The 24,024-nt window shown below is 48.8% G+C and overlaps 11 protein-coding genes across 11 annotated transcripts; 8 read left to right on the forward strand and 3 right to left on the reverse strand.

The window, feature by feature from the left end:
* Window positions 1-532: 532 nt before the first annotated feature.
* PGRI_009220 (ATP19 family protein) lies at window positions 533-979 on the forward strand (the record flags this gene model as incomplete). Its single annotated transcript, XM_040788635.1, has 3 exons — window positions 533-580; window positions 699-826; window positions 925-979. 3 exons carry the CDS (start codon window positions 533-535, stop codon window positions 977-979), a joined length of 231 nt encoding a protein of 76 aa, XP_040652407.1.
* A 714-nt stretch (window positions 980-1,693) lies between these two features.
* On the forward strand, window positions 1,694-2,176 carry PGRI_009230 (holo-ACP synthase; the record flags this gene model as incomplete). The annotated part of the gene is made up of 1 exon (XM_040788636.1): window positions 1,694-2,176. The coding sequence occupies one exon, from the start codon at window positions 1,694-1,696 to the stop codon at window positions 2,174-2,176; it is 483 nt and encodes a 160-aa protein (XP_040652408.1).
* A 613-nt stretch (window positions 2,177-2,789) lies between these two features.
* On the forward strand, window positions 2,790-3,847 carry PGRI_009240 (histidinol-phosphatase; the record flags this gene model as incomplete). Its single annotated transcript, XM_040788637.1, has 4 exons — window positions 2,790-2,948; window positions 2,999-3,535; window positions 3,583-3,786; window positions 3,836-3,847. The coding sequence occupies 4 exons, from the start codon at window positions 2,790-2,792 to the stop codon at window positions 3,845-3,847; spliced, it is 912 nt and encodes a 303-aa protein (XP_040652409.1).
* Window positions 3,848-4,005: 158 nt separating this feature from the next.
* PGRI_009250 (FKBP-type peptidyl-prolyl cis-trans isomerase) lies at window positions 4,006-4,746 on the forward strand (the record flags this gene model as incomplete). Its single annotated transcript, XM_040788638.1, has 6 exons — window positions 4,006-4,139; window positions 4,198-4,268; window positions 4,326-4,386; window positions 4,448-4,468; window positions 4,594-4,635; window positions 4,707-4,746. 6 exons carry the CDS (start codon window positions 4,006-4,008, stop codon window positions 4,744-4,746), a joined length of 369 nt encoding a protein of 122 aa, XP_040652410.1.
* Window positions 4,747-5,007: 261 nt separating this feature from the next.
* On the reverse strand, window positions 5,008-7,272 carry PGRI_009260 (putative triacylglycerol lipase (LipA); the record flags this gene model as incomplete). Its single annotated transcript, XM_040788639.1, has 9 exons — window positions 5,008-5,147; window positions 5,205-5,340; window positions 5,421-5,707; window positions 5,776-6,029; window positions 6,112-6,175; window positions 6,227-6,294; window positions 6,349-6,467; window positions 6,530-6,644; window positions 6,743-7,272. 9 exons carry the CDS (start codon window positions 7,270-7,272, stop codon window positions 5,008-5,010), a joined length of 1,713 nt encoding a protein of 570 aa, XP_040652411.1.
* A 689-nt stretch (window positions 7,273-7,961) lies between these two features.
* Window positions 7,962-9,755, reverse strand: PGRI_009270 (putative LysM domain protein; the record flags this gene model as incomplete). The annotated part of the gene is made up of 1 exon (XM_040788640.1): window positions 7,962-9,755. One exon carries the CDS (start codon window positions 9,753-9,755, stop codon window positions 7,962-7,964), a length of 1,794 nt encoding a protein of 597 aa, XP_040652412.1.
* Window positions 9,756-10,692: 937 nt separating this feature from the next.
* On the reverse strand, window positions 10,693-12,000 carry PGRI_009280 (protein-degrading AAA family ATPase MSP1; the record flags this gene model as incomplete). Its single annotated transcript, XM_040788641.1, has 2 exons — window positions 10,693-11,886; window positions 11,935-12,000. 2 exons carry the CDS (start codon window positions 11,998-12,000, stop codon window positions 10,693-10,695), a joined length of 1,260 nt encoding a protein of 419 aa, XP_040652413.1.
* A 268-nt stretch (window positions 12,001-12,268) lies between these two features.
* Window positions 12,269-13,975, forward strand: PGRI_009290 (putative chromosome segregation protein (Pcs1); the record flags this gene model as incomplete). The annotated part of the gene is made up of 3 exons (XM_040788642.1): window positions 12,269-13,217; window positions 13,274-13,702; window positions 13,755-13,975. The coding sequence occupies 3 exons, from the start codon at window positions 12,269-12,271 to the stop codon at window positions 13,973-13,975; spliced, it is 1,599 nt and encodes a 532-aa protein (XP_040652414.1).
* A 675-nt stretch (window positions 13,976-14,650) lies between these two features.
* On the forward strand, window positions 14,651-17,795 carry PGRI_009300 (mannose-ethanolamine phosphotransferase MCD4; the record flags this gene model as incomplete). Its single annotated transcript, XM_040788643.1, has 4 exons — window positions 14,651-16,442; window positions 16,554-16,581; window positions 16,637-16,887; window positions 16,957-17,795. The coding sequence occupies 4 exons, from the start codon at window positions 14,651-14,653 to the stop codon at window positions 17,793-17,795; spliced, it is 2,910 nt and encodes a 969-aa protein (XP_040652415.1).
* A 1,593-nt stretch (window positions 17,796-19,388) lies between these two features.
* Window positions 19,389-22,266, forward strand: farA (CeGAL family transcription factor; the record flags this gene model as incomplete). Its single annotated transcript, XM_040788644.1, has 4 exons — window positions 19,389-19,399; window positions 19,482-20,401; window positions 20,456-22,157; window positions 22,218-22,266. The coding sequence occupies 4 exons, from the start codon at window positions 19,389-19,391 to the stop codon at window positions 22,264-22,266; spliced, it is 2,682 nt and encodes an 893-aa protein (XP_040652416.1).
* Window positions 22,267-22,792: 526 nt separating this feature from the next.
* On the forward strand, window positions 22,793-24,008 carry PGRI_009320 (uncharacterized protein; the record flags this gene model as incomplete). Its single annotated transcript, XM_040788645.1, has 3 exons — window positions 22,793-23,062; window positions 23,151-23,434; window positions 23,501-24,008. 3 exons carry the CDS (start codon window positions 22,793-22,795, stop codon window positions 24,006-24,008), a joined length of 1,062 nt encoding a protein of 353 aa, XP_040652417.1.
* Window positions 24,009-24,024: the final 16 nt, after the last annotated feature.

Consider the following 24,024-nt stretch of genomic DNA (forward strand, 5'->3'; position numbering starts at 1 on the left):
GCGAAAGCAATGCAAGGGAAGAAACAAGTTATTATTAGGAGATTCTCATATTAACCGCACACTACTCCGTACAGCCGGAAGACACAGCCATAGCCGGAATATACAGCATTAGCTATGAGATATTTCCCCCGAGGTACCGTTGGTATCTCTCCCGGTTCGGAATATGGAACAGAATGTAATATACGGAATATCTCAGGGCCAAACTCGACATCTATTGTTCATTGTCAAAAGCTTCCGGTCTAAGTTTTGTCGCTCCTTTGTTTCCAAGCCAAATCTTCGGTGTTCTCGTGTGTAAATTGATCTTCATATGCCAATGCTCTTGTGACGCTCGTTTCGGGATGTCACATGATATCGGATACATCCGGGTGCCCGAGCGTCCTTATATAATCATACACAGAGTCATGTGAATTATCTAACCAAATTAGGAAAGGCGGTATCCGTGCCGACCTCGTCGTTTGGTCCAAGCCTGAGGATTCCGTCCACATCGCTGCCAATTGAACCTCTCGTTATACCTCAATTCCAACCCTACAAAATGGTTGTCTACTACCAAATCGCCGGCAAGAAGGTCGGCTCCCACGTCGTAAGTTTTCATCTTTCCAAAAATGCCGCTGCGCGCTCGGCATCCCTTTCTCTTCGCGCTTCGTGCGGGTACTAGTGAAACATGAAAGTTGACCGGGTTCTCTTCAACCTCTTATTAGCTCGCCATGGCCACCCTCGGCAGTATGTTTGCTGGTTCCTGGCTCGCCATGTCTGGCGGTGAGAAGCCCAAGACCGCTCAGGGTCCTCCTATCAACGCCTCCTCGAAGGATGAGGAGAACTTCGTCCAGTATGTCCAACACCATCGCGGAGAACAGAGCCACTGCCGACCACGAATCTGATCTCAATATCAGCTCCCGAATGTCTTACTGACTGCTTATTTTACAGGAACTTCATGAAGGAGGTTGATGGCGGCGAGAAGAAGCCCGCCGCTAGCCACTAAACCACCCTTCGATACCATTAATATTGATGGAGCGGTCGAAGATGAGCAGCTAGCGTTCTGGATTCAAACAAACTGTCTCCGCTCTCGCGCCCCGCGCAACGATGTGTATCCGCCCTTCCGCAGCGTTTTTTTGTGACCACGATTTTTTCGAGAAGCTACACGGACCGATCTTGGATGTCGGCGGATGAGGTTGATTGATCTGTACATAGGAGACGTGTACACTGCATAGAAAATTATCCTCTTGACATTGTTTGTCTGGTCTGCTTTTCTCCCTACCACTGAGCAAGATTAATCACGGGAGAAGAAAGACGAGCAATACGATTGCTTTGCTGCGATCCCCAGTGGGCCTGGAGTCTATGCTTGACAAAAGCCTTTAAACTTTTAGTCCAGCAAGCGCATTGCTCTCTATAGCTCCGATCAACTCGCTCGCCAAGCCGAAGGAGATGCTGTAGCAATGAGGGACTGTAGAGGGAAACGAGAAGGTGTAGATGTAAACCGCATAGAAGAAGCATTGTCTGAAAACCAACCTAATATTCACGCATGACCTCCATCCACAACCAATGACTTTTTAGTGAATTAAGCAATTCCAGTGCTGCTCAACTGAAGCTTAAAAAAGCTAGATGGCTATCCCGAGTCTCGTGCCGCAACCCTCTTACTTACCACTTCGCCCTCACAACAACCCAAACACCCCCATCAACAACCAGAAATCCCAAAATGAAACCCCTCCCCTTCCCATTCCCCTTGAACATTGGCACAGACATCGTCCACATCCCACGAATAACCCGCCTCCTCACTCGACCGAACTACCTCCCACGATTCACGCGCCGTATCCTCTGCGACCAAGAACAGCATGATTTCCACACACGCTTCAGCGATGTCATCAAAGACCGTGTCATATACCACGAACAGCATTCACCTGTACCAGCGGATATAACACGCTGGCTGGCGGGACGCTTCGCAGCGAAGGAGGCGGCGCGGAAAGCGGCGCCGTCTGGTGCGGCTTCAATTGGCTGGAAGGATGTCATGGTCCGGATTCAGGAAGATGGGGGCAGGTTTGGCGAGGGTGTAAGTCGGAAGCCTGAGATCGTTTATCTTGGAAATGCGCTGGATGGGGATGCGGGTGAGGGGAGGGTTGCGAAGTTGTCAATCTCGCATGATGGGGAGTACGTTATTGCTACTGTTTTGGCTGCTGGCTGAATTGTGGGTTTAATGGGCTATGCTTTGTTGATTGGATCTCATTGCAATTACTGAGGACGGTTCACTTGCTCTCTGGGCCTGTGACTGGCTCACCACCAGACGGCGAACAGATACTTGTCTCTGAGGGTTCCAGTGTGTAACCACTAGGGACTACAAGGGGCCTATCCTCTTCTAGAGAGGGTCTAGGGAGACAATGCGCCTCACTCAGGGACATCATCATTAGTGTCTGTTATGAGTCCTTCGCACGCTTGTGGTAGCGAAACCTGGGTGCCAGGGATAGGCTGGAAACCGAGAGCATATAACTTATATTGAACGAGTCAATTATGAAAACAACGAGGTCCTAGAAATTGTATATTGAGATATTTGCTATTTTTAGTTGTTACTTGTGACCCTACGCTATAAAGCGGCACAGAAATCCTTATCGTCTATCAACTTTCGACCTTGGTGACTCCTCGACGTAACCGGCATATTCCCATATTCTTCAGAACACAAGTGTAAGTATGGGATCTATTCACTGTTTGAGAAAAAATACCGTTGCCTATCCCTGTCCATCTAACAGATTGGCCTTCATTTCGGATATTGTGCTAACCAGTCGCAGTGACATCCACAAAACATGCCATTCTCGCATCACAGCCATTCGGGCCAATTCTGCCCTGGCCATGCCCAGAACCCCCTGGAGGATATTATCAAAACTGCTATCAATAAGAAGATGCAAGTCTTCTGTCTGACTGAGCATATGCCCCGCCATAAAGAAGATTTCTACCCCGAGGAAGTGTGTAAGGATAAACCTACTGCAGTATCCTGAATTAACCGATCATTCAGTTTGAATCTGGCACTACCGAAGAAAGCCATGCTGCAAATGAAGCCGCATACTGGAAGGAAGCAGTCTCTCTCCGCGAGAAATACGCCTCCCAGATCAAGATCATCATTGGCTTCGAGGGTGACTGGATCCGACCCGCCTCTAAAGATTTGATCGAGCGCTCACTTTCCCGGTTTCCATTTGAATTCTTCATTGGCTCAGTTCATCATATGCACACTATTCCAATCGACTATGACCGACCTATGTACGAACAAGCTCGAGAGCAAGCCGGCGGAACAGATGAGCGACTATTCGAGGACTACTTCGATGCCCAATTAGATATGTTGGAGCAACTCAAACCACTCGTTGTGGGACATTTTGATTTAATTCGTCTGAAGAGCGATGACATGGAGCGCAGCTTTACTACCTGGCCTGGTGTCTGGAGTAGAATTCTACGGAATTTGGACTTTATTGCCTCGTACGGTGGTATCCTGGAGCTCAATTCGGCTGCATTGCGCAAGGGAATGACTGAACCGTATCCCAAAGCGGAGATTTGCAAGGTAAGAATGCAATCTTTCGTTATGTATCTCGCGACTAATCTTTTTAGGAATTTGTGGCACGTAAGGGCCGCTTCTGTCTGTCTGATGACAGCCATGGCATCAACCAGGTTGCTTTGAACTTCCGCCCTGTGCTTGATTTCTTGGATCGTGCTGGTATTTCAAAGCTACATTATCTACAATTGGAAACGTCGTCATCTCCGCCCGATTCTCGGTTTCCTAATACCCATATTGCGGAGATTTCAGTGGAAGACGTGAGAAAGATGGCATTTTGGTCATGAATTTAATGCTTATGTTAAGTAGACTGTCAAGTAATTAAGAATGTGAATATGAATGTGATTATGTTCAGTGTCAAATGTCAATATATTACGTCGTGTCCCGCCCTGGAAGAAAAGTGGATAATCTTGCCCCTCCCGAGCTCCCGTTCCTTTTTCTCTTCACATCTCTCTCATATTCCTAACATTACATTCACAATGGGCGTTGAAAAGAAGACTCTGGTCGAGGGCAACGGTGTTGACTACCCTAAGAAGGGTGAACACGTTGCCATTCACTACACTGGTTGCTTGTATGATGCCGAAAAGGCTGACAACCACTTCATGGGCAGCGTGTAAGCCAAACCTTGGAATATCCATGCTCACCTCGATTTATCTAATATATATCCATAGATTTGATACCTCCCGCAAGCCCGGCCGTGGTCCCCTTGCCACCCCCATCGGTGTCGGTCGTCTCATCCGCGGTGCGTTTCAATATATCTTGTGTAAGATAGCTTTCAGTTGACTAATTTGATGAATAGGCTGGGACGAGGGTGTTCCCCAGATGTCCCTTGGCGAGAAGGCCATCCTGACCATCAGCTCGTGAGTTGCGACCTTTGGACTTTTATAATGAACTGAAACACTAATATTCGATTCTCAACAGTGACTACGGCTATGGCGACCGGTACGTACCAACCAAGTCCGATGCTGAATCAACATATTGAAACTTTTGCGATACTTCCAATGCCTCGCAACCCACCTTACACTTTAATTCTCCCTATGAGATTTGTGCTGATCAAATCATTTTAGTGGCTTCCCCAACCTGATCCCCGCCAATTCTAAGCTTGTCTTGTGAGTAACCCGTCTCTTTTCTTACTTCATACAACGAACCTATAGCGAAGAACTAAACTAACTGTTCACAGCGAGGTCGAGCTTGTCAAGATCGGCACCAAGAGTGTTTAAATCAATCGCTATTACCGACTTTCCGGCGACATAGGATATGGAAATACTACACGAGAAAAGAAGAGAATCCGCATGGGTCATTCCTGCTCGTCTCATACGGTCGACGGGCTACTTGGATAGCAAAATCAAAGTTGGGTATTTTTGCTGTTGATTTGACTCGTTATCCAACGGAGAAAGTCATCTGGACTAGCACATATCTACCATCTGTTTCCCTTCTTCATGCACACACCGTAGATGCTAGCCTAACTTGCCTCATCCACATCACCGTGCGATGCTGTTGATATAATCAATCCCGTCGACACGGTACGTGTCGGCCTCGATATAACTATCATTCCGGGGTAAGCGGAAAACAAAGTTCGCCGCGCGGGACGAATAATTCGGCCATTTGGCAACATCAGACACTAGAAGACAGTCAGCTTACAGGCAGTAGTATCAAGTACAACGCGTATTCTACTAACCACCATGTCCATTGGGGTCCAGGTCCGCCACGAATGACATCCACATCCGCGCTGCCATCTGTCCCAGTTCCAAGCGCGCTGGGTCGACTCCGAGCGGTGTGATAGTCTGCACTGAGTTTGCAAAGACGAAAGGAATCTGTATAACCGGATGCAGGCATTAGTTCATCTTGCAGGCCAGAAACTCAAGTACCCAAGACCAGGTGGATTATCACGTACCTCTGCAAAATGTTGCACCCCAATCGTTGTCGAGCTATTCAACGCCGCCACATCCCATCTGTATGAATATACATTGTCGCGCAAGCTGGCCATACGTTGTGCCAGCATGCGCCGTGGCCCTACCATGGTCAGATCCCCAGCTATGGATTCATAGCGCTTGTACATGAGTCCCTGTGAGGGCCAGGTGGTATTTCCCCAGCCATAGGGGCACCCGATGGCGGGGATATTAGGGTAATAAGATAGCAGCTGCGTAGCTTGAGAACGGTCAAGGACCCAGCGCTTGGACGCTGTGATGATCACTTAGTCCAACATCGTTATATATGATGGCTTAAAAGGATCCGCAGCAGGCACTTACTAGTCAATTCGTTAATGCAGTCCTCATCTGTGTCTGTGCCTGTTGTCCCGAAACTGGTGCCCTCATCGGTATTCGTTCCTATCAAGATAGGTACCCGGGTCAATTTCCCCTGTTTATAACTTATCTGGGGGTACTGGGTTATAAATGAGCCGTCGACAGTAGCAAACCATTCCAGATCCTCATTTGCAGTGTTGTATAAGGTTTCGTAGGGTAGCTCACGGAGACATTGTAGGGTATTCACAGAATTGGTGCATCTAGGCATAGTATATTAGTTTTATGTTTATAGAAACTCGTTCGACCTAGACTTGCTCAGCTCTGTCGACGAGTCGGTTGTACATTGGCTGGTGCCATTCTGTTCCATTGTATGGGGGCCCGACAGCGTTTCCAGACTCCATGATTGCTAGTCAATTTTAGTCCGGTGTTAAAAGGAAATGGTAGAATTGGACTATACCAGCTCTGAAAAGGCCCTCATTATCACCATTGTTGGTGACCAGATGGGCTCCGACACTATATGCACCGCTATTTATTCTCAAATAAGCAGATTATATACCGAGTATATTTGCAGTGACTCACGCAGACTCGCCCCAGATAGTGATTTTGTTAGGATCACCACCGAACACTTTGATATTCTTCTTCACCCAGCGCATGGCTGTACGCTGATCACGCAGTGCTAGATTCGTGTTCCCTTCGGCCTGGGATCAGCGTCAGTCCACGAGAATGTGCCGCATCCAAGTATATAGTGCCACTGCCTTACCCTTACTTCCTCTGAGTCAAGGAATCCGAATGCTGCCAGACGGTAGTTGATAGAAACACCTATGACTGGCTTGCCATTTAATGCACTCTGTTCAACAATATAGCTCATATTATATCTGTAGACAGTGCGCAATGTTAACCACAGCCATCAAGCGTCTTTCCCCGGTTTGAATATTCGTATCATGCCCAGCCCTATTTTCCTCAAACAACATACCTTGGATCTGCAGTAGCGCCCTGTGCCCACCCACCACCGAAAATCCAGATCATAACTGGAAGCAGCCCATGACTCTCGTCGGCATTAGGTCGGATTATGTTCAAGTTAAAACAGTCTTCATTCAAAGTGATCAGACCTTTATTAACCAGAGTTGTGGTATCGGATCCATACGCAGGGCAGTCGCTACCATACTCCGTCGCATTGTAGTATACTGACTTGGAAGAAGGGCTGAGTCCTGCGTGGGATAGATCATAAGAACCAGAATTACTATCCTTAGATGCATAGGCGTTCTTGAGCTCGACTGGCGTGAAGCGGATGGGCTTGTCGGCATACTTGATACCTAGGAAGAGATCTTGGTTGAACCCTGGAAGAGAGCGACCTATAAAGATGGTCTTCGGGCTTTTGTTGTTTGTTGATAGGGTTGCTGTTGGGGGTTTCGACGTGGTCCCTGTTGGTTTGGGGGAGAGCGGGTTGGATATTACTCCAGGAATTATAGAGAGACATAAGGTCGAAATAAGTAAGGTGATCATTAACTGCATCTTCTAGGAAGTTCGAGAGCCTACGGGAATCAAAAGGGGAATCAAAAGTGCAACAGCCACATCACTTTTATATAGTTCCCTACCCCATTTTCGGGAAATTGTATCATCCAACTATATCATTGGGGATGTGATATTTGGTGCTCCTGTGTGCTTATAGGTGGGAAAATAAAATAGAAACTCCGGGCAGTGGAGATCTTTCAGCATTTGACTATACTTGATAGTAATCAGAAATATTTACAGATGAAAAGGCACATATCACTGCAAAAGTAAAGTCTATTTATAAACTATTGTTCTAAATTGTGCAAGCTGAAAGCCCGGATATAGAAAAAGAAATATGTTGCAGTTCGAAGAGTGTTGAAGATATTGTACATTCAACATGCCAGATGGCAAGAGAAATGCTTTCAGTCCAACAAATCCAGCAACAGCCTGGTCATTCGATACATTGGCCGTCCAATCAGGTGGGCTGTATGCAATAGCGTCGAAGATGCTGTATACGAACTTCTCATACGATGCTCCAATGCCCAATATTATGACTTGGCATAAAGAAAATGGCACCCAAGTGAGAAAAGCACCTCGCTCAAGGGAAAAGAAAAAATGGGCGAAAAATGCAAAAATCTTGAACTCCGAAGGATACACACACGTGGAGACTCTTATTATGTACGCTTGGAAATTCAAACACATTAATCATCCTTGACCCGATCGCCATAGGCCGATGAACCGGAGCTCGCACCAAATCCAATTGCACGAGACCTGCTCGCTGCCACCACCGAAGGGCTGTTGTATTGGTTAGATGAGGATGAGGATGAGGTGCCCTGTAGCTCGGACCTCCGTGATGAACCCTTGAGTGGGCTAGGGGAGTTCCGGCCATCCACCATCCCATCATCAAGCTCGATTAGGTCGTCCATCCGCCACATATTGCGACCCCTGCTGCTACCCTGCTGGATGGGTGGCCCTTGCTGCAGTTCATTGATGCCGGCCTTAGCGCGCGTTGCTACCTTTCGAACCCACCCCTCAAATACCCCGCCAATGTTCTCGAGGCTAGTAGATGCATTGGATGTGGCAGTGGATGTGGAGTCAAAGGAAGCTTCCGTGGCATTATCTGGGGGTAGTGCCGGGGTGAGATTCGGCATGTGCTGCGCGAAGAATCGGGTGAACCCATCTAATGCAGGCCCCGGGCCAGTCGAGGTGGGGTCAAGGGTTCCCACCCCAGTGCCAGACAGCTGGATGCTACTACGCTGGCGGCGATGTCGAGGACGAGCAGGGTGTGTCATTTTGGGCTTGGGCTGGTCGCCGTTCGGTCGAGTCCGTGGCAGTATGCCAAAGGATAAAGGTGGAGGGGGTGATCCAGTAGGAGACGGAGGAGTGATTGTTTCTCTGTAAGAATCAGGAGGTTCTGCATCTGAATAAGATATAGATTTTCGACGCGTACGCGGAAAGAATCCCAATGCTCTTCGAGGAACACGGCCAATTTGCACTGGTCTGGGAAACCCATCCATGTGCACCCACGATTCATGCTTCCAAGCATGATTGCTATCCGCCCCAGACGGGGTTATAGACGTATCCTGTTCAATGGAGGTATCATCGGCAGAGGCAGCGGCGGGGGCGATCGAGCTGTCACTGGGATCTTCGTCATTGTTGCTCAAAAGATCCACAGGCTCTTTGGGAATAGGCCGGCCTTTCACAGAGCACGCATCGACTGGTAGGAGAACAGTGTTTCTGCTCTGAATGTTGTCGTTGGGCCAGAAACCATTCGCCTTCCGGAACACTGCAGCCTGGCAGCCATATTTGATTGTCACGCCGGTGATAGTGTCCGTGGGTTGCACTTTGTGGATATAGGCTAGAGCGTCTTCATCTTGCTCCGACTCAACCGTTTGGTATGAAATGTCGCCAGAATCGCGTCTTTTGTGAGGGAGCGTGCGGCTTGCGATTGGATCACTATCAGCGAGGAGCAGCGCTTCTCTCTTTTTGGCCTGCACCAAAGCCTGTCGCTCCTCCTTTGTCCCAGTTCCGTATTGCGGAGCGGTCGGCGCTGATGGACCCCACGTAGACCTAGGGGTACTCTTGATATATACGTCCGACCGAGATGGTTTCCTTCGCGTGTGTGTTTTTGGCACATTATTTGGACTGACTCTTCCAGCATCACTGCCCAGTACTGAAGATGCCAAGCTTTGAAGAGAGGACCATGAGGAGTCCAGAAATTCTACAGCGCCTCCCGATGAAGCCTTTGATGATCCACTCCAAGGAAATGATGTTGGCCCATTTCGAGTACCACGGTTGGTCAATTCGGTCGCGCGTGACGGGTGCTTCATTGGAAGTGGTGACGCTCCACGGGATGACAATGGCGAGGGAGTCGCTCCGCGGGACCGACTCGTTCCACCCTCAGAGGGAGCAAGAGTCGTTGACAGTCCGGAGGAAAAGGGTTGGGGGTCGTCCTGGTAGGAGTTTGTAACATTATTGTTGTCATCTTCGTCCATGAATGAAACTAAGCGGCGAGGGCGCGATCGAACCGTGGAGGTTGAAGTTGTGCTTGCGCTGAGTGCGTTGGAGCTTGGGGAAGCATTTTTGTAGCTATTTTGAGAACTCATTCCTGTGAATCCAGCAAATGGGTCTAAGGATGCAAAAGAAAAGCCCCCTTAGAAGTGTGTACCGCCAAGGCACCAGTTGCCATCAGAGTTGATCTAGGAGAGACCCATTCGTCATCCACCCCCGGACTCGCATTCGTGGCCTTTTGACTGGAAGTACGGACGGAATATGTTTGATCATATATTCCGGTATTCCAAAATATAATGTAAAGAGTTCCAACCCAAACCCTTTGGAAGTGGAAAACAAGAGAGTTGAAAGAGGATAGGCGATAGGAGGTCAAGGAGACGTGACGATAACGACCCGCAGACCTTTGAACGCGGAGTAGGTAAAAGGCAGGACCTCGGGATTTGCCCACAATAATTACAATTATTATATATAATTGAGAGATAGTATTATTTTATTTGTACAGATGAAATACTCCGTATAAGAAATCAGAATGGTTAAGCCACAATGTTAGCAGGTTTTGTTCTCAGGTGACTTTGCCGCTCGGCAAAGTAGCGGTACATGATGTCGCCCGGTGAAGGCCACCTATTCTGTGTACCAGGTACTTTTGTCGGCCCCCGAGGATATCAATTGCCATAATAAGAATGTAAGCAAGTCAAGACCCAATTTCAAGAGCAAGATTTGTATTAGATTGTATCCGAATCTACTGTACATATGACATTAGAAATTCTATCAACAAGCTGGCCATACTGGAACAAAAGATAAAATCAAAAGACGAAATAGCACACTACAGAATCTGGCATTTCCAGTAGATTACGCCAAGTCTTCGCGCTGCGGGACAAGGAGAGAATAAATATCAACAAGGCGACCACAGGTGCCTCACATTTACTCTGGCGGCTCAGCCATCACAGAGTGTCGAGTCTCAGCTTCCGATGTGGCTTCAGACGCAGTACTCCAGTCTCCATCATCCTTCTCAGAGACTTTGCCGGTTGGGGTGGATAATGGAACAGGCTGAGGAATGACCTTGATACCACCGGCACGAGAGAAGAAATCTTCTGTGCGAAGGCCACGAACTTGTTGGGGATCCATTGCATCTATTTGCATCCCGCTAGCCTTTCTGGCTCGAATAAGTTCCCGCACAGGAACCATCGCTGCGTCTCGACATGCTTCCTTGATATCGCTACCAGACATACCGGCCATAGTCTTGACCAGATAGTGCAGATCGAAATTATCACGATCAACCTTCGTGTCTTTGAGGATCAGACTGAGAATGCGAAGGCGCTGGGCCATCGGAGGAAGAGTCACAGGGAACTTCTTAGGCATTCTTCGGAGAATCGCCTCATCAATATCTTGAATGCGGTTGGTCGCTCCTAAGACAACAATCCGCTGGGGCTCTCCCGTTGAATTTGCCGATGTAAGACCATCCCAATGAGTCATAAACTCAGCCTTCACCATACCACTTGCTTCATGTTCACCACTCCGCCGGGTTCCAAGTACAGCATCAATCTCATCAATGAAAACGATGGCAGGTTGTAACTTGCGCGCAAGTGAGAACACTGCATTGACCAATTTATTGGAGTCACCGTACCACTTCTCTGTCAACGTTGAGATGTGCAAGTTGATAAAGCATGCTCCACTCTCTGATGCTAGAGCTTTGGCAAGCATAGTCTTTCCGCAGCCAGGCGGACCGTATAGGAGGACCCCAGAGGGTGCGGTCAACAAAGACGAAGTGGAAGCGTAGAGGTGAGGCATGGTCAATGGGTAAATGACTGATTCCTTCAATTCCTCAATGATTTCATCAAGCCCTCCGATATCTTCAAATGACACTGGGATATCCTCTGGCGCAACAACATCCATCGCAATCGCTTGTTCATATTGGTTTAAGGTGAGCTCTTTCTTTCGTTGCCCTTTCTCCTTTTTGCCACCTTTCCGTGGCACATCATCATCTGATTCATTCACACCTTCCAATCGACGTATGATGGCGGCGGACTTCTGCCGTTGTTCCTCCTTCTTCTGACTCTCTGGGTCGAAATCAAGACGTGATAAAAGGTAGCGAATGAGGAAATATGCGGATGCAGACTACATTGGTGTTAGAAACATTCAGTCATGAAATAAGAACTTCCTCACAGTGCCTGCAACCATCACCATTTCTTGGAAGAACTGCTGCCATCTTCGGCCACCGGCTGAAGCCATGGCGAGTAGGGAATGATTAGATAAAGTGCAGTGATGGCGCAAATAAGAGCCAAAGGCGACAATACAGTGTAAAAGAAAGTAGATTAGAGTCACCAGTATTAAAACAAGAGTCGCCGAAGATCATTCGGGCAGCTTGTGGCGCGGGACTCGGGGGGATGCCAGTCACATGTCATAAGGCGGAGAAGGCGGTGTTAAGAGGTGTTGTTGTCGGTGCGCGTCCCGCGAGTATGCAATTGCCAAACAAATTATACCTAGGCACACCTGCACAATGACCAAACGGAAAGCTCCTTCCAAAATCTCTAGTCTAGTAGGCTCAGATGATGAAGACATCATGCAAGTCGAAGCAACGGAAACTCAAGAAACTCACGAGCCTCCTGCCAAAAGACGAAGAGGCAGACCGCGTACCTCAAACGAGAATGTGATCGAACCCAAACCTACCAGACCCGCTACTCGAACAAGGAAGCAGCAAGCAACGGTAGCTGCAGCTGAGCCAGAACTCCCTACAGACAAAAAGCCCGTCCGCCGAGGACGACCCAGAGGAAGCAGCCGTGCAGCGCAAGGCGCGGAAACGTCTGCACAGGCAACCGAGACAGAGGCTATGGTGCCAGAACAGGACGACACAGACAACCAGGAGAATGAAGACTCACATGTCTCAAAAATTACAAAGAAGCAGCCGCCCAAGGCCACAAGAGCTGCCCCAGCACGCGGTCGGGGACGACCCCGTGCGGTCAGCACACAGCTCCAAACAGATGGTGAATTTAAGTTTACCCCAAGCGGATCTCGACATGTTAGTTTCAATGAAACCCACACAGAGCAAGCCGAGCTGAGCCCTCTCGCTCGTACAGCGAGCTGGGGAAGAATCGAGCCAGAAGTTGGAGATTCTCAGCAGACCGAGCAACCCGCAGCAGAGCTCGTAGATGAGACTATCATTCACGAAGAACCCACCTATAATCGCAAATCGATGTCCCCCGTGAAGAACGCTCGCTCTCGGTTATCCATGTTACGCAACTCACAGGATTCTTCTCCTCGTAAACGCAAGCTCGGAGGCACCGACTCCGAGCAGGGCGGAGACCCAGAACTGAGACGCAGGCTTGGGGAACTGACTAAGAAGCATGATGCCTTGGAGAGTAAATACCGCAATTTACGGGAGATTGGGATTGTCGAAGCCAACACCAACATGGAGAAACTGCGAAAGCAAAGTGAGACTGTTACTAAAGGTATGCTCTTCCGTTGTCTTGTAGCCCCAAGGACATATCAATTGATACATTCTCAGCGTCAAATGAATTGATTGCCTCGCTCAAGGCCGAAATTGACACCCAGCGAAAGCTAGGGCTCCAGAGCCGTGGACTCCAGAAGCAACTCAAAGACCGCGATAATGAGTTATCTCGACTCAAATCTAGCGCCGATGAGGCACAAGCACAGCTTGCGTCTGCCCAGTCTGAGGTTAAAGCTTTGCAGACCAAGCTCGCCGCGGCGCGGAACACAGCTGCCAGTCTCGAGGGGGCTGCGAAGGTGCCCGGCAGTGCCATCAAGGGCGCTAACCGTGCTAATACAGTTGCCACCGCTGAAGCGGCACAGGCTTCACAGCTTGCCCAATTAAAAGAAGACCTATATAGCGATTTAACAGGATTGATCGTTCGTGATGTCAAAAACAGAGAGTCAGATTACCTATACGATTGTATCCAGACTGGAATCAATGGAAGTAAGTTGCGTGATTTCCTAGTAATTGGGGCATTTTCCTGACCTCCCTGCAGCTCTTCACTTCCATCTTGTCGTGCCCAAGGTCTCCGTTGACTACGACAAAACTGAGTTCCAATACCTGCCTCACTTGGACCCTAACCGCGATCGCGACCTAGTCAACTTGCTACCAGACTTCTTGACCGTGGACATCACCTTCGTCCGTGGACAAGCAGCCAAGTTTTATACGCGCGTCATTGATGCCCTCACAAAGCGTCGGTCTCTTCCGGCGCAATAGCAATACCGATACTAAATGTCAGACCATGGTGTTTCTCTTTCTTTTTTCGGGGTCTGTTCATTTTCATGGAGTTTGTTCGAGGACTGGGAATCTCATATTTTTGTTTCGATCATCAATAACATCAGTGTCAACAAGTATGCCTTCCAGCGTTATACTTAGTAGTAAACGTCTACCAGTGGGACCTTTGCTTAGAGAAACACACTTCCCAGCATCCCTCTTCAACCATTTGCAAGGCAGCTCAAGTTCTCGCCAGTCGCCACGATAATCTCGATATTCTGTTGACACCGGGGTTTCAACTGAGCTGTTCCCTGGCAGGGTACTATCTTCTTACTATATCCACTCAAAGGGGTATAACACCAATTATATCACATGTCTTTCTACATCGGTATATTCGATATCATCATCTCAATATCCAGTTTTTTTTCAGTTTTATTAAGACAGAGAAAAGCTTCAATAGGGGAAATAAATACCAAAATATAATTATATGTAGAGGAAACAAAAACAGGCCTGTGATTGGCTCTCACCGCCAAGTTCCCCAATGCGTCTCAAAGGTTGACGGGCTGACGTGTTGTGACCTTCCTATCTCCTTTTTTTTTTTTTTTTTGTGAATTTCCCTACGTTTGTGGCAGTGGACCACTTCCACTCTTTTAACACTTGAGCATCTAGACATAGATCATGGCGCGTCTAGGCCGCGTCGGGTTTCTCGCCCTCGCAGTGGTCTTCCACTTGATCTATACATACTCAATCTTTGACATCTACTTTGTCAGTCCAATTGTTAGTGGCATGAGATCATATGGTGTCGAGCGATCAGCTGGAACCCCGGCACCTGCCAAACGTCTCGTCCTCTTTGTCGCCGACGGCCTACGGGCTGACAAGGCCTTCCAAGCGTTCCCTGACCCATCCCCCGACGCCGATCCAGAAAACAACGAATTGATTCGCCTGTCTCCCTTTATTCGCTCGCAAGTTCTCTCCCATGGAACATTTGGTGTATCCCACACCCGCGTCCCCACGGAATCACGACCAGGCCATGTTGCACTTATCGCAGGTCTCTATGAGGATGTGTCCTCCGTCACCACAGGATGGAAGATGAACCCGGTGAATTTTGACAGCGTTTTTAACCAGAGTCGACACACTTGGAGCTGGGGTAGCCCGGATATCCTGCCAATGTTCAAGGAGGGCGCCGTACCGGGAAAAGTCGATGCGGAGATGTACAGTGAAGAAGCGGAGGACTTCACTGTCGATGCGACGCATTTGGATACTTGGGTCTTCTCCAAAGTCCATGACCTCTTCGAATCGGCAAAGACCGACCCGGACTTGAACCGAAAACTGCGGGACGACAAATTGGTGTTCTTTCTCCACCTGCTTGGACTGGATACCACTGGCCACTCTTTCCGGCCCTACTCGAATGAATACCTACACAACATCAAGGTAGTGGATCAAGGCGTCCAGGCCGTCACAAAATTGGTGGAGGATTTCTACGGGGATGACAAAACGGCGTTCGTGTTTACCGCAGACCATGGCATGAGTGACACAGGCAGTCATGGTGACGGCCATCCGGATAACACGCGGACACCGTTGGTTGTCTGGGGATCTGGCGTAGCGCGGCCTCAGCTCTCCTCTACCGGAATTGCTGCGGGTCATGAAGACGGTTTCTCGGCTGATTGGGGATTCGACCAGGTCCACCGACATGATGTAGCACAGGCTGATGTTGCGGCGCTCATGGCCTACCTAGTCGGTCTTGACTTTCCCGTCAACTCCGTTGGCCAATTGCCGCTGGACTACCTCAATGCTAGCCCCAAAGAAAAGGCCCTGGCTGCTCTCGCCAACACTCAGGGTGTTCTCGAGATGTACCGCGTCAAAGAAGAGCAAAAGAGAGACGCGGTGATCCGGTATGTGCCCTATGAGCCTCTATCGGGCTACCACGAGAACTCGATTGAAGGCAGATTGGCAAGAATTGAAGCACTCATCTCCAGTGGTGACCACGAGGAGGCTATTGTGATATCTGCCGAGCTTCTTCGTGTTGCTCTTGAAGGTCTGCGTTATCTACAGACCTATGACTGGCTGTTCTTGCGGACCATTGTCTCTATTGGATACCTTGGCTGGATCGCGTATGCACTGACCACGGTTATTGACCTGCACGTCCTGCACGGAACATCAGACTCCCACCGGACGACGGCCAGTATCTCATTCTTTTCGTCCATCCTGGCTGCCTTGTTCTCTGTATTTCTTTACCAGGGCTCGTCCTGGCGCTACTACTTCTATGCGTTCTTCCCGGTCTATTTCTGGGAAGAGGTTTTTGCACGCCGTAAAGCTTTGATTGCCGGGCGTCAGATTGTATTGGGCCATGTGTGCTCTTTCACCGGATACCTCAAGTTTGGACTCCAGCTACTGGCATTCCTCGGTACGATGGAGGCAATGGTTCAATCATATTTCCATCGCGAAATCTTTACCGTCTGCTTTTCCTTAGGTGCGTTGTGGCCTATTATTCATGGCTTCAGCTTTATTCGCAGCCATGCATCATTGTCTGTGACTTGGGCTCTTGGTTGCGGATTGATGAGCTCGTTCACTCTTCTTCCAGTAATCAAGGTTGAAAACCTTGATACAATGTAAGCTTCCTTTCTTTGGCAATGGCTTTTGCGTGACTAAACTTTTTTTTTGCAGCACATATGGCGGCTTGCTCATGTTCCTCACTGGCATCTTGTATTTGTTGTTTGAGGATGCTATCATCGGACATCGTGACCCGGAATCCAAAGAACTCAATGCCATCGGTCGTGTCGGTTCGCGGATCATCATGGGAATTCAGTTAGGCATGGTTCTGCTTGCTGTCATCGTCACTAGGTCATCTGTGCTCTCTCTTCAGGCCCGCCAAGGCCTACCGTTTGGAAATATCGTTGTTGGGTGGGTTGTCCTAGGTAAGTCTACACAGCAGTTTATCCCAGGACCACGGTGATCTTTACCGGGAAATGCTAACCAACGCTCAGTGGCTTCCCTGACACTTCCATTCTTCCACCGTTTGTATCCCAACAGCCACTATTTGCACCGGCTCATGATTATCTTCTTGACCTTCTCACCAACCTTTATCATTCTCACTATCTCGTGGGAAGGGCTGTTCTATTTTGTATTCTGCATGACCGTTGTAACATGGGTTCGCCTGGAACATGCCATTTACGTCCATACGGCGGGCACCTTGAAGAAACCTAAGAATCCGGGCGTGACAACCGTTGACGGTGAAACGTTCTACTACCGTGCCCTTACTCTCTCCGATATCCGTGTGGCACTCTTCTTCTTTTTCCTCCTGCAGTCGGCTTTCTTCAGCACGGGCAATGTGGCCTCGATCTCGACCTTCTCCCTCGACAGCGTCCGCCGCCTTATCCCTGTCTTCGATCCGTTCGCCCAAGGCGCGCTCTTGATTCTCCAAATCCTCATCCCCTTCGCCATTATCAGTGCCAATTTGGGGATCCTTAACCGCCGCCTAGAGGTACCGCCCAGCGCACTCTTCATGGTTGTCATGGCCATCTCGGACATTATGACCCTCAACTTCTTCTTCATGGTACGCGATGAGGGATCGTGGCTTGATATTGGTATGACCATTAGCCATTTCTGTATTGCAAGTGCCCTCTGCACCTTCGTGGCTGGTCTAGAGTTCCTCAGCGAGCAATTTGTCAGCGGTGTGAACTTCGCCCCGGTAATTCTTGGGACTGTCCCTATCGAAGAAGTCACAGAGTGCGAGGACCGCAAGCCTAAGAAAGCCTCTGGGGCCAAACAGTCCAAGTCCAAGGCCAAGGGTAAGGGTAAGGGTAAATCAGGAAAGTGGTCATAGTTAGTTGGAATAGGCTATATTGTATTTTATTTTTATAAATTGATAATTACCACCCCGCACTATACAAAATATTCCGGGGGAACGTTAAAAGATTCAAAATCCCAATCTCTCATTGGTCAAAGCTCAGAGTTACCGAGGCATCACAAGCTTCTGCTTTTTTTCTGCTTTTTCTGCTTTTTCTGCTTTTTTTCTCTTTTTAAAGGTATAATGATGTACTCTATACGGAGTACACGAGTATTTAATATCTCTGAAACAGAATAGTACATGTAAACTGAATTTACGAAAACCCTAAGCCTATACTCTGTAGTCATATACGAAGTACTCCGTACATCTTCAATATAGAACATATAGAACTCCACCTCCCCTCCACATCTCCGCATACTCCCGGGCTCTCATTTTATTGAAGACATGGAGTTAATGCATCTAGGGCTTGGTACGTCATGGCTAAAAGACTCAACCCAATCTTTTAGGGACGAACCCGAAGGAGGAATGGTATTTCCACGCAGTAGCTTAGCTGGAAATTGGCACACTTTCAATGTTTCTATCTATATAGATTTCCCATTTCCCGTCAAGTCTTTTCGTTCTCTCTCTCTCTCTTTTGGACCCTATTTGGTGGCTTTTACTGTGCAGTTAGCGCTTAGGTCTGAACCCCTATGGGCTGTTTCGTACCTTTTTACCCCTTTTTTTTATATTCTAAGAAATAAATAGATGTGAAAATAAGAAAGGTTATAAAATATGGTATAGAATATAGAATATGATATAGAATATAATGTATATAATATATAGAATAAAATAGATTATCCAAATAGTATCCAAATGCATAAATGTTAATGATGACCATTAATGCTGACCAAATATATAGCAACTCCACCATTTGATATTGCCACACCTTCACCTGGGCACTTCCTCTTCTCTTTTCCCCCCTCCCCGGTACTTTTTTTTCCCTTAATTTTCTGGACTTGATCGCGTGGCGTCTTTTGCTGTGATATCCCCTTTCTTACCCTTTATACTCCGTACCCCATACCTCCGTGAGCCTTAAAACTCCTTCTATATCATATCCCCTCCCCCCTCTCCCGAGCGCATCCCCTCCAAGTCTACCCCATTCCTGGATGGAGAGACCCTACCATGAGTACTGAATTCCATACCGACCAACTATCGGATCATCCAAGCCCTGCTCCGAGCAACGCGGGCTCGACGGGGACTTCGGGCATCACGGTGCGCAATGGTCCACAGGGCCAACCGTTGAGTTTCAGAAGGTAAGCCAGTTCTGATGCCTAGTTTGATGTTGGCATGGTGTCTGGTATGGGTTGTGGAGTGTGCGAGGGGTTTTCGACTTTTCACTTCCCTTAGAAGGAAAAACTCTTTCAGTTAAGCATTTTTATACGCTTGCTAATTCGTTTTATCTAATCTTAGACAACGTGCATCACGCGCGTGCGAGGTACGTCTGGATTTCTAGGGAGACGCGACTCTCGGGGCCGAGGTTGTTACGCACCTCGGCTCAGTTCCTTATCGCGATACATTTCACTCTTTCCCTTTTAGTCTTGGATTTGGAAAAACATGTAACTGATATCTCTTCTTTGACTTAGACATGTCATGCTCGTAAGGTGAGTTTTCCCTCGGTCGCACATTTCCTTTTTTCCCCTCTAACCCCGTCCCTGTCGCCTAGGTTCGATGTGATGCAGCCAGTCTCGGGGTACCTTGCACCAATTGTGTCGCTTTCTCCATCGAATGCAAGATTCCGTCTCCGAAACGAAAGAAGAACAATCAGAACAAGAGTAAAGAAGATACTCAGTATGACGACAGCCCACCACAAACTGCCTCCTCCATCGTCGATGCTGCGGTTGCTCACTTCCGACCCAGCACTGAGGAGCAAGCTGGTTCGGTAACTGGCTCTGTCTCTGCGCCTAGGGAAAAGGAGAAAAGTTCAGACTCGGATGAAAAGAGCGATGCCTTCGGATACCGGAACAATCGCATGGGCGTCGACGGCATGCCTAATACCTCCCTCTCCGAGGCTGAGGCCGCCCAGCAAGCTTCGGCCGATAATGCCTACGCCCAATTTATGAAGCCCAAGTTTGCCCGTGCTCCAATAAAAGAGGCTGGTCGGGTCGCATACCTAGGCGAGTCGTCGAATCTGTCTCTCCTGGTTCAAGATCGACATGGAACAACGGATGTTGTGCATTATCCGCTCCCACCGAATATCCGAGGATCCCGCGCCCGGTTGACGGACCTGGACAACTTGGAAATTGACATCCTACATCAGCGGGGCGCATTCTTGCTCCCGCCCAAACCGCTGTGTGATGAGTTGGTCGATGCATACTTCAAATGGGTGGCACCTGTCGTGCCGATTATTAATAAGAGTCGCTTCATGCGTCACTACCGTGATCCCAAGAACCCGCCCTCGTTGTTGCTGCTGCAGGCGATTCTGCTGGCAGGATCGAGAGTCTGCACTAACCAACAGCTCATGGATGCGAATGGTTCGACAACCCCTGCGGCTATGACTTTCTATAAGCGTGCTAAGGCTCTGTACGATGCTAACTACGAGGATGACCGTGTCACTATCGTGCAGGCATTGGTACTTTTGGGTTGGTATTGGGAGGGACCTGAAGGTTAGTTCCCAATCTATACCAGTCTATCCTAATGGCTTTTCTGACTAGTTACAGACGTCACCAAGAACGTCTTCTACTGGACACGGGTCGCTATGGTGGTAGCTCAGGGCTCTGGAATGCATCGCAGCGTCGAAATGTCTCAGCTTAACAAACCAGACAAAAGACTCTGGAAAAGAATCTGGTGGACCCTGTTTACCCGGGATCGCTCTGTCGCTGTTGCACTGGGACGCCCGATTGGAATCAATACAGATGACTCGGATGTTGAAATGGTGACGGAGGACGATTTCATCGAAGATGAGCTCGATACTGTCGCCGAATACCCATCAGACCCTGTCCATGTCCAATTCTTCCTGCAATACGTCAAGCTGTGCGAGATTATGGGCTTGGTTCTGTCACAGCAGTACTCCGTGGCTTCCAAGTCACGGCGTATGAATGCAATGGATCTCACTCACTCAGATATGGCGCTCGCCGATTGGCTGCAAAACTGTCCTAAAGAAGTATGCTGGCAACGCTCTAGACATCATTTCTGGGCGGCTCTCTTGCACTCGAATTACTACACTACGCTCTGTCTTCTTCACAGGGCTCATATGCCGCCTGCCTCATCCGCGCCCAATAACTACAGGGTCGAAGAAATGGCTTATCCATCGCGAACAATTGCCTTCCAAGCTGCAGGCATGATTACCTCTATTGTTGAGAACCTACAGGCGCATGGGGAGATTCGATACACGCCTGCCTTCATTGTCTACAGTCTATTCTCGGCCTTGATTATGCACGTGTACCAAATGCGTTCCTCGGTTCCTTCGATCGTGGCCACCTGCCAGGAAAGAATCAACGTCTGCATGCTAGCCCTCAAGGATGTATCAAAGGTTTGGCTGGTAGCAAAGATGGTGAACACCTTGTTCGAGTCTATCCTTGGAAACAAGGTGTTGGAAGAACGACTCCAGAAAGCTGCGGGCCGGAGACACCAGCGCACACGGCATGGGGAATCATCTTCCTCCAAGAGGCAGGACCCACCGAAACGCAAATTCGACGATATGGACATCGGCATGCCAAATGGCGGGCCTACGCCCCCCGTGTCATACGAGCGCTCCCGGCCCCAGACCCCCGCTGTCACCCCCTCCCGGGAACTGAATCAACCCCCTCCAGCCGGCCAACAATCACCAAACATCCACCGCGCTGCTCACGATCCAATGACCGGCACGGGTAATTCCCGAGCCAACACCAGGCCTACAACCCCGTTCAACGGTCAATTCTCTCTACCCGCCACACCCCCCGACTTCTTCCTAGTAACCCGTACCTCACCTAACCTTTCCCCCTCCCTCTGGGAGAACTTCCAACCCGACCAACTCTTCCCAGATGGCACCACCTTCTTCCCGGAGTTGACGTCGCCACCCCAGCCTGCTGCGGTGGATCCATCCCTCCAGATCCCATCACAAATGCCCCCGGGCATGAACCCGCGTCCTAATCCCATGATGAACAACCACCCACAGCCCGTCTCGGGCCGTAGCATGTCTATCTCCCATGGTAGTCCACCGGTGATGTCAGGACTGCCGGGCGCGATGGGAATGCATCCGAATCCGCCGCAGCAGATGTTCGGCATGGAGGGGCAGCATCAGCAAGCCTGGCCGCCCATGCACGGTCTCGACGGCACTATGAGTGGAGCCGCCATGGACGCTGCGAGCCAGGACAATGATACCTGGAGTAGTAGTTCCCGTAGCGGACCGACTGCCCCAACAACGCTGAATGTTGAGGATTGGTATGTCTCCCAAGGCCTTACGGTTTTATTTTAACATTCCTTTGTGCTAATACGCAATAGGTTCCAATTCTTCGGCATCAACGGCAGTTTCGGCGATCTGGCTGCATAAACAATCACAATCTGAACTAGTTACATATGTACGCTTCACGTTTATGTTGTTACGCCTTGTCGAGAGTGAACTTGGGATTTTTGGGAGTACAAAGTACACCCGTTTCCTAAGCTCTAATCTAATTGTTATGCTTGGTATATACTGTCATCTTTTGGAGCGTTTCTTTTTTCCCTCAAAACGGATTGCTTTTCGAGGTGGGGCGTTTGATGTGGGATGGTCTATTCTTTATGGACGATGTAGTTTATGCATATCCTTGGATGTTATCTTTTGATTTGTTATCCATTCAGAGGGAGTTGGAATGGGAGTTTATACAAGTTTCAATTGCTCTTATATTATTCTATTCTATTCAAATAATTGAAACAAACAAAAAGAAAAAGGAGTTCCTAATCAGCGACATATCAGCCCGCGACGCGTCTAGTCGCGTCTTATCACAGAAATCTACCTGTCAACTTCTAGTCATTTAAAACCACTTGTTCCCTTTTTCCATCTGTTTCATCTATTTTCATATTCATCCTTTTCCATCACAATGCCTCCCAAGAGAAAATCAACCGACTCCACTGCCAGCAGCACAAAGAAGTCTAAAGGCCCAAGCCCTGAAGTAGACATGGAAACAGAGCGCGCTCTTAACAGGCGCTGGGCTCCCGTCTATGTATCCCGCAATGCAGATTCGGAGTTCAAATTGCGAACTCGTGATCCCGTCAAGGCTTTCAGTTATATATGCCTGGGATGCGCTCCTTGGAAGACCCAGATCACAGACGAGTCTGAGGAGGAGGAAGATGAAGATGAAGACGAAGAGGTCATAGAGTAGAAGAAGAAAGATGATCTGGTAAGTAAATTAAATGTGGAGGAACAATCTCTATTTCGGGGGCTGATTCTGATATCAGGAGGCGGACGATACCACTACCCTCAAACCTGCTTCCGAACACCCAGGGGGAAAATGGATCTTCACAAACGCCGGCCTGGCTAAGTGGATTGCGCTGAAGCAGGGCACTGCTGTGCGTGACCCGGATAACTTCGAGATGTATCTCTATAATGACTTCTTTGGATATGCCATTATGGAGCTGGTGGAGAACCTCTTCCTTGATTTCGAGGAGGCCAATGGTGATTGGAAGATGCAGTGGGCTATCTGTGAAGCGACGGGGTTGTATTTCCAAATGGATGCTATCATGTCGATGATTGGGGTTGTCTCACTCCGAGTGTGATATTGTGGATGAAACGTTAACGAAATCTATAGCTGCGAAGACGGAGATACTGTTAACGTGGTGTGTATCGCCTTTGCCACAATGTTCCTTACTATGCTTGCTACTTTGGAGCGAAATGATCTCTTAAAGTCGGATTCGGAGGTAAAGAACATCGGAGCCATCATCGGTCTGTTCATCCGCTTCATCGTTGATGTCGAAGCGTATGGTATCAACTGGGATAACCACGATGCAAAGCTCAAGGCTTATGCCGCCAAGCACAATATTACGGTCCACGGCTTGAATCATGCGAGCTATGAGAAGTCGTCTGGTGAGATGGTCGATCTTCCTGAGGCTACGGCTGGTGCCAATGATCCCTGGGGCTGGCGAAAGACATTAGCAAAGCTGAAGAAGGCCAATGACGGGCGCCTGGGTGGTGATTCGAAGGACATCACGTCTTGGGCTTCTGCGGAGCGCAAGAAGGCTGCTTTCAACAAGAAGGATCCAATTTCTCGAAGTGCCATGACTCATATCAAGAATGGTAGGATTATGGAGATGGCCTGAATGGCTGAAGGGTTGT

Source organism: Penicillium griseofulvum, assembly GCF_001561935.1.
Source record: "Penicillium griseofulvum strain PG3 chromosome Unknown contig_79, whole genome shotgun sequence".
Classification (NCBI taxonomy): domain Eukaryota; kingdom Fungi; phylum Ascomycota; class Eurotiomycetes; order Eurotiales; family Aspergillaceae; genus Penicillium; species Penicillium griseofulvum.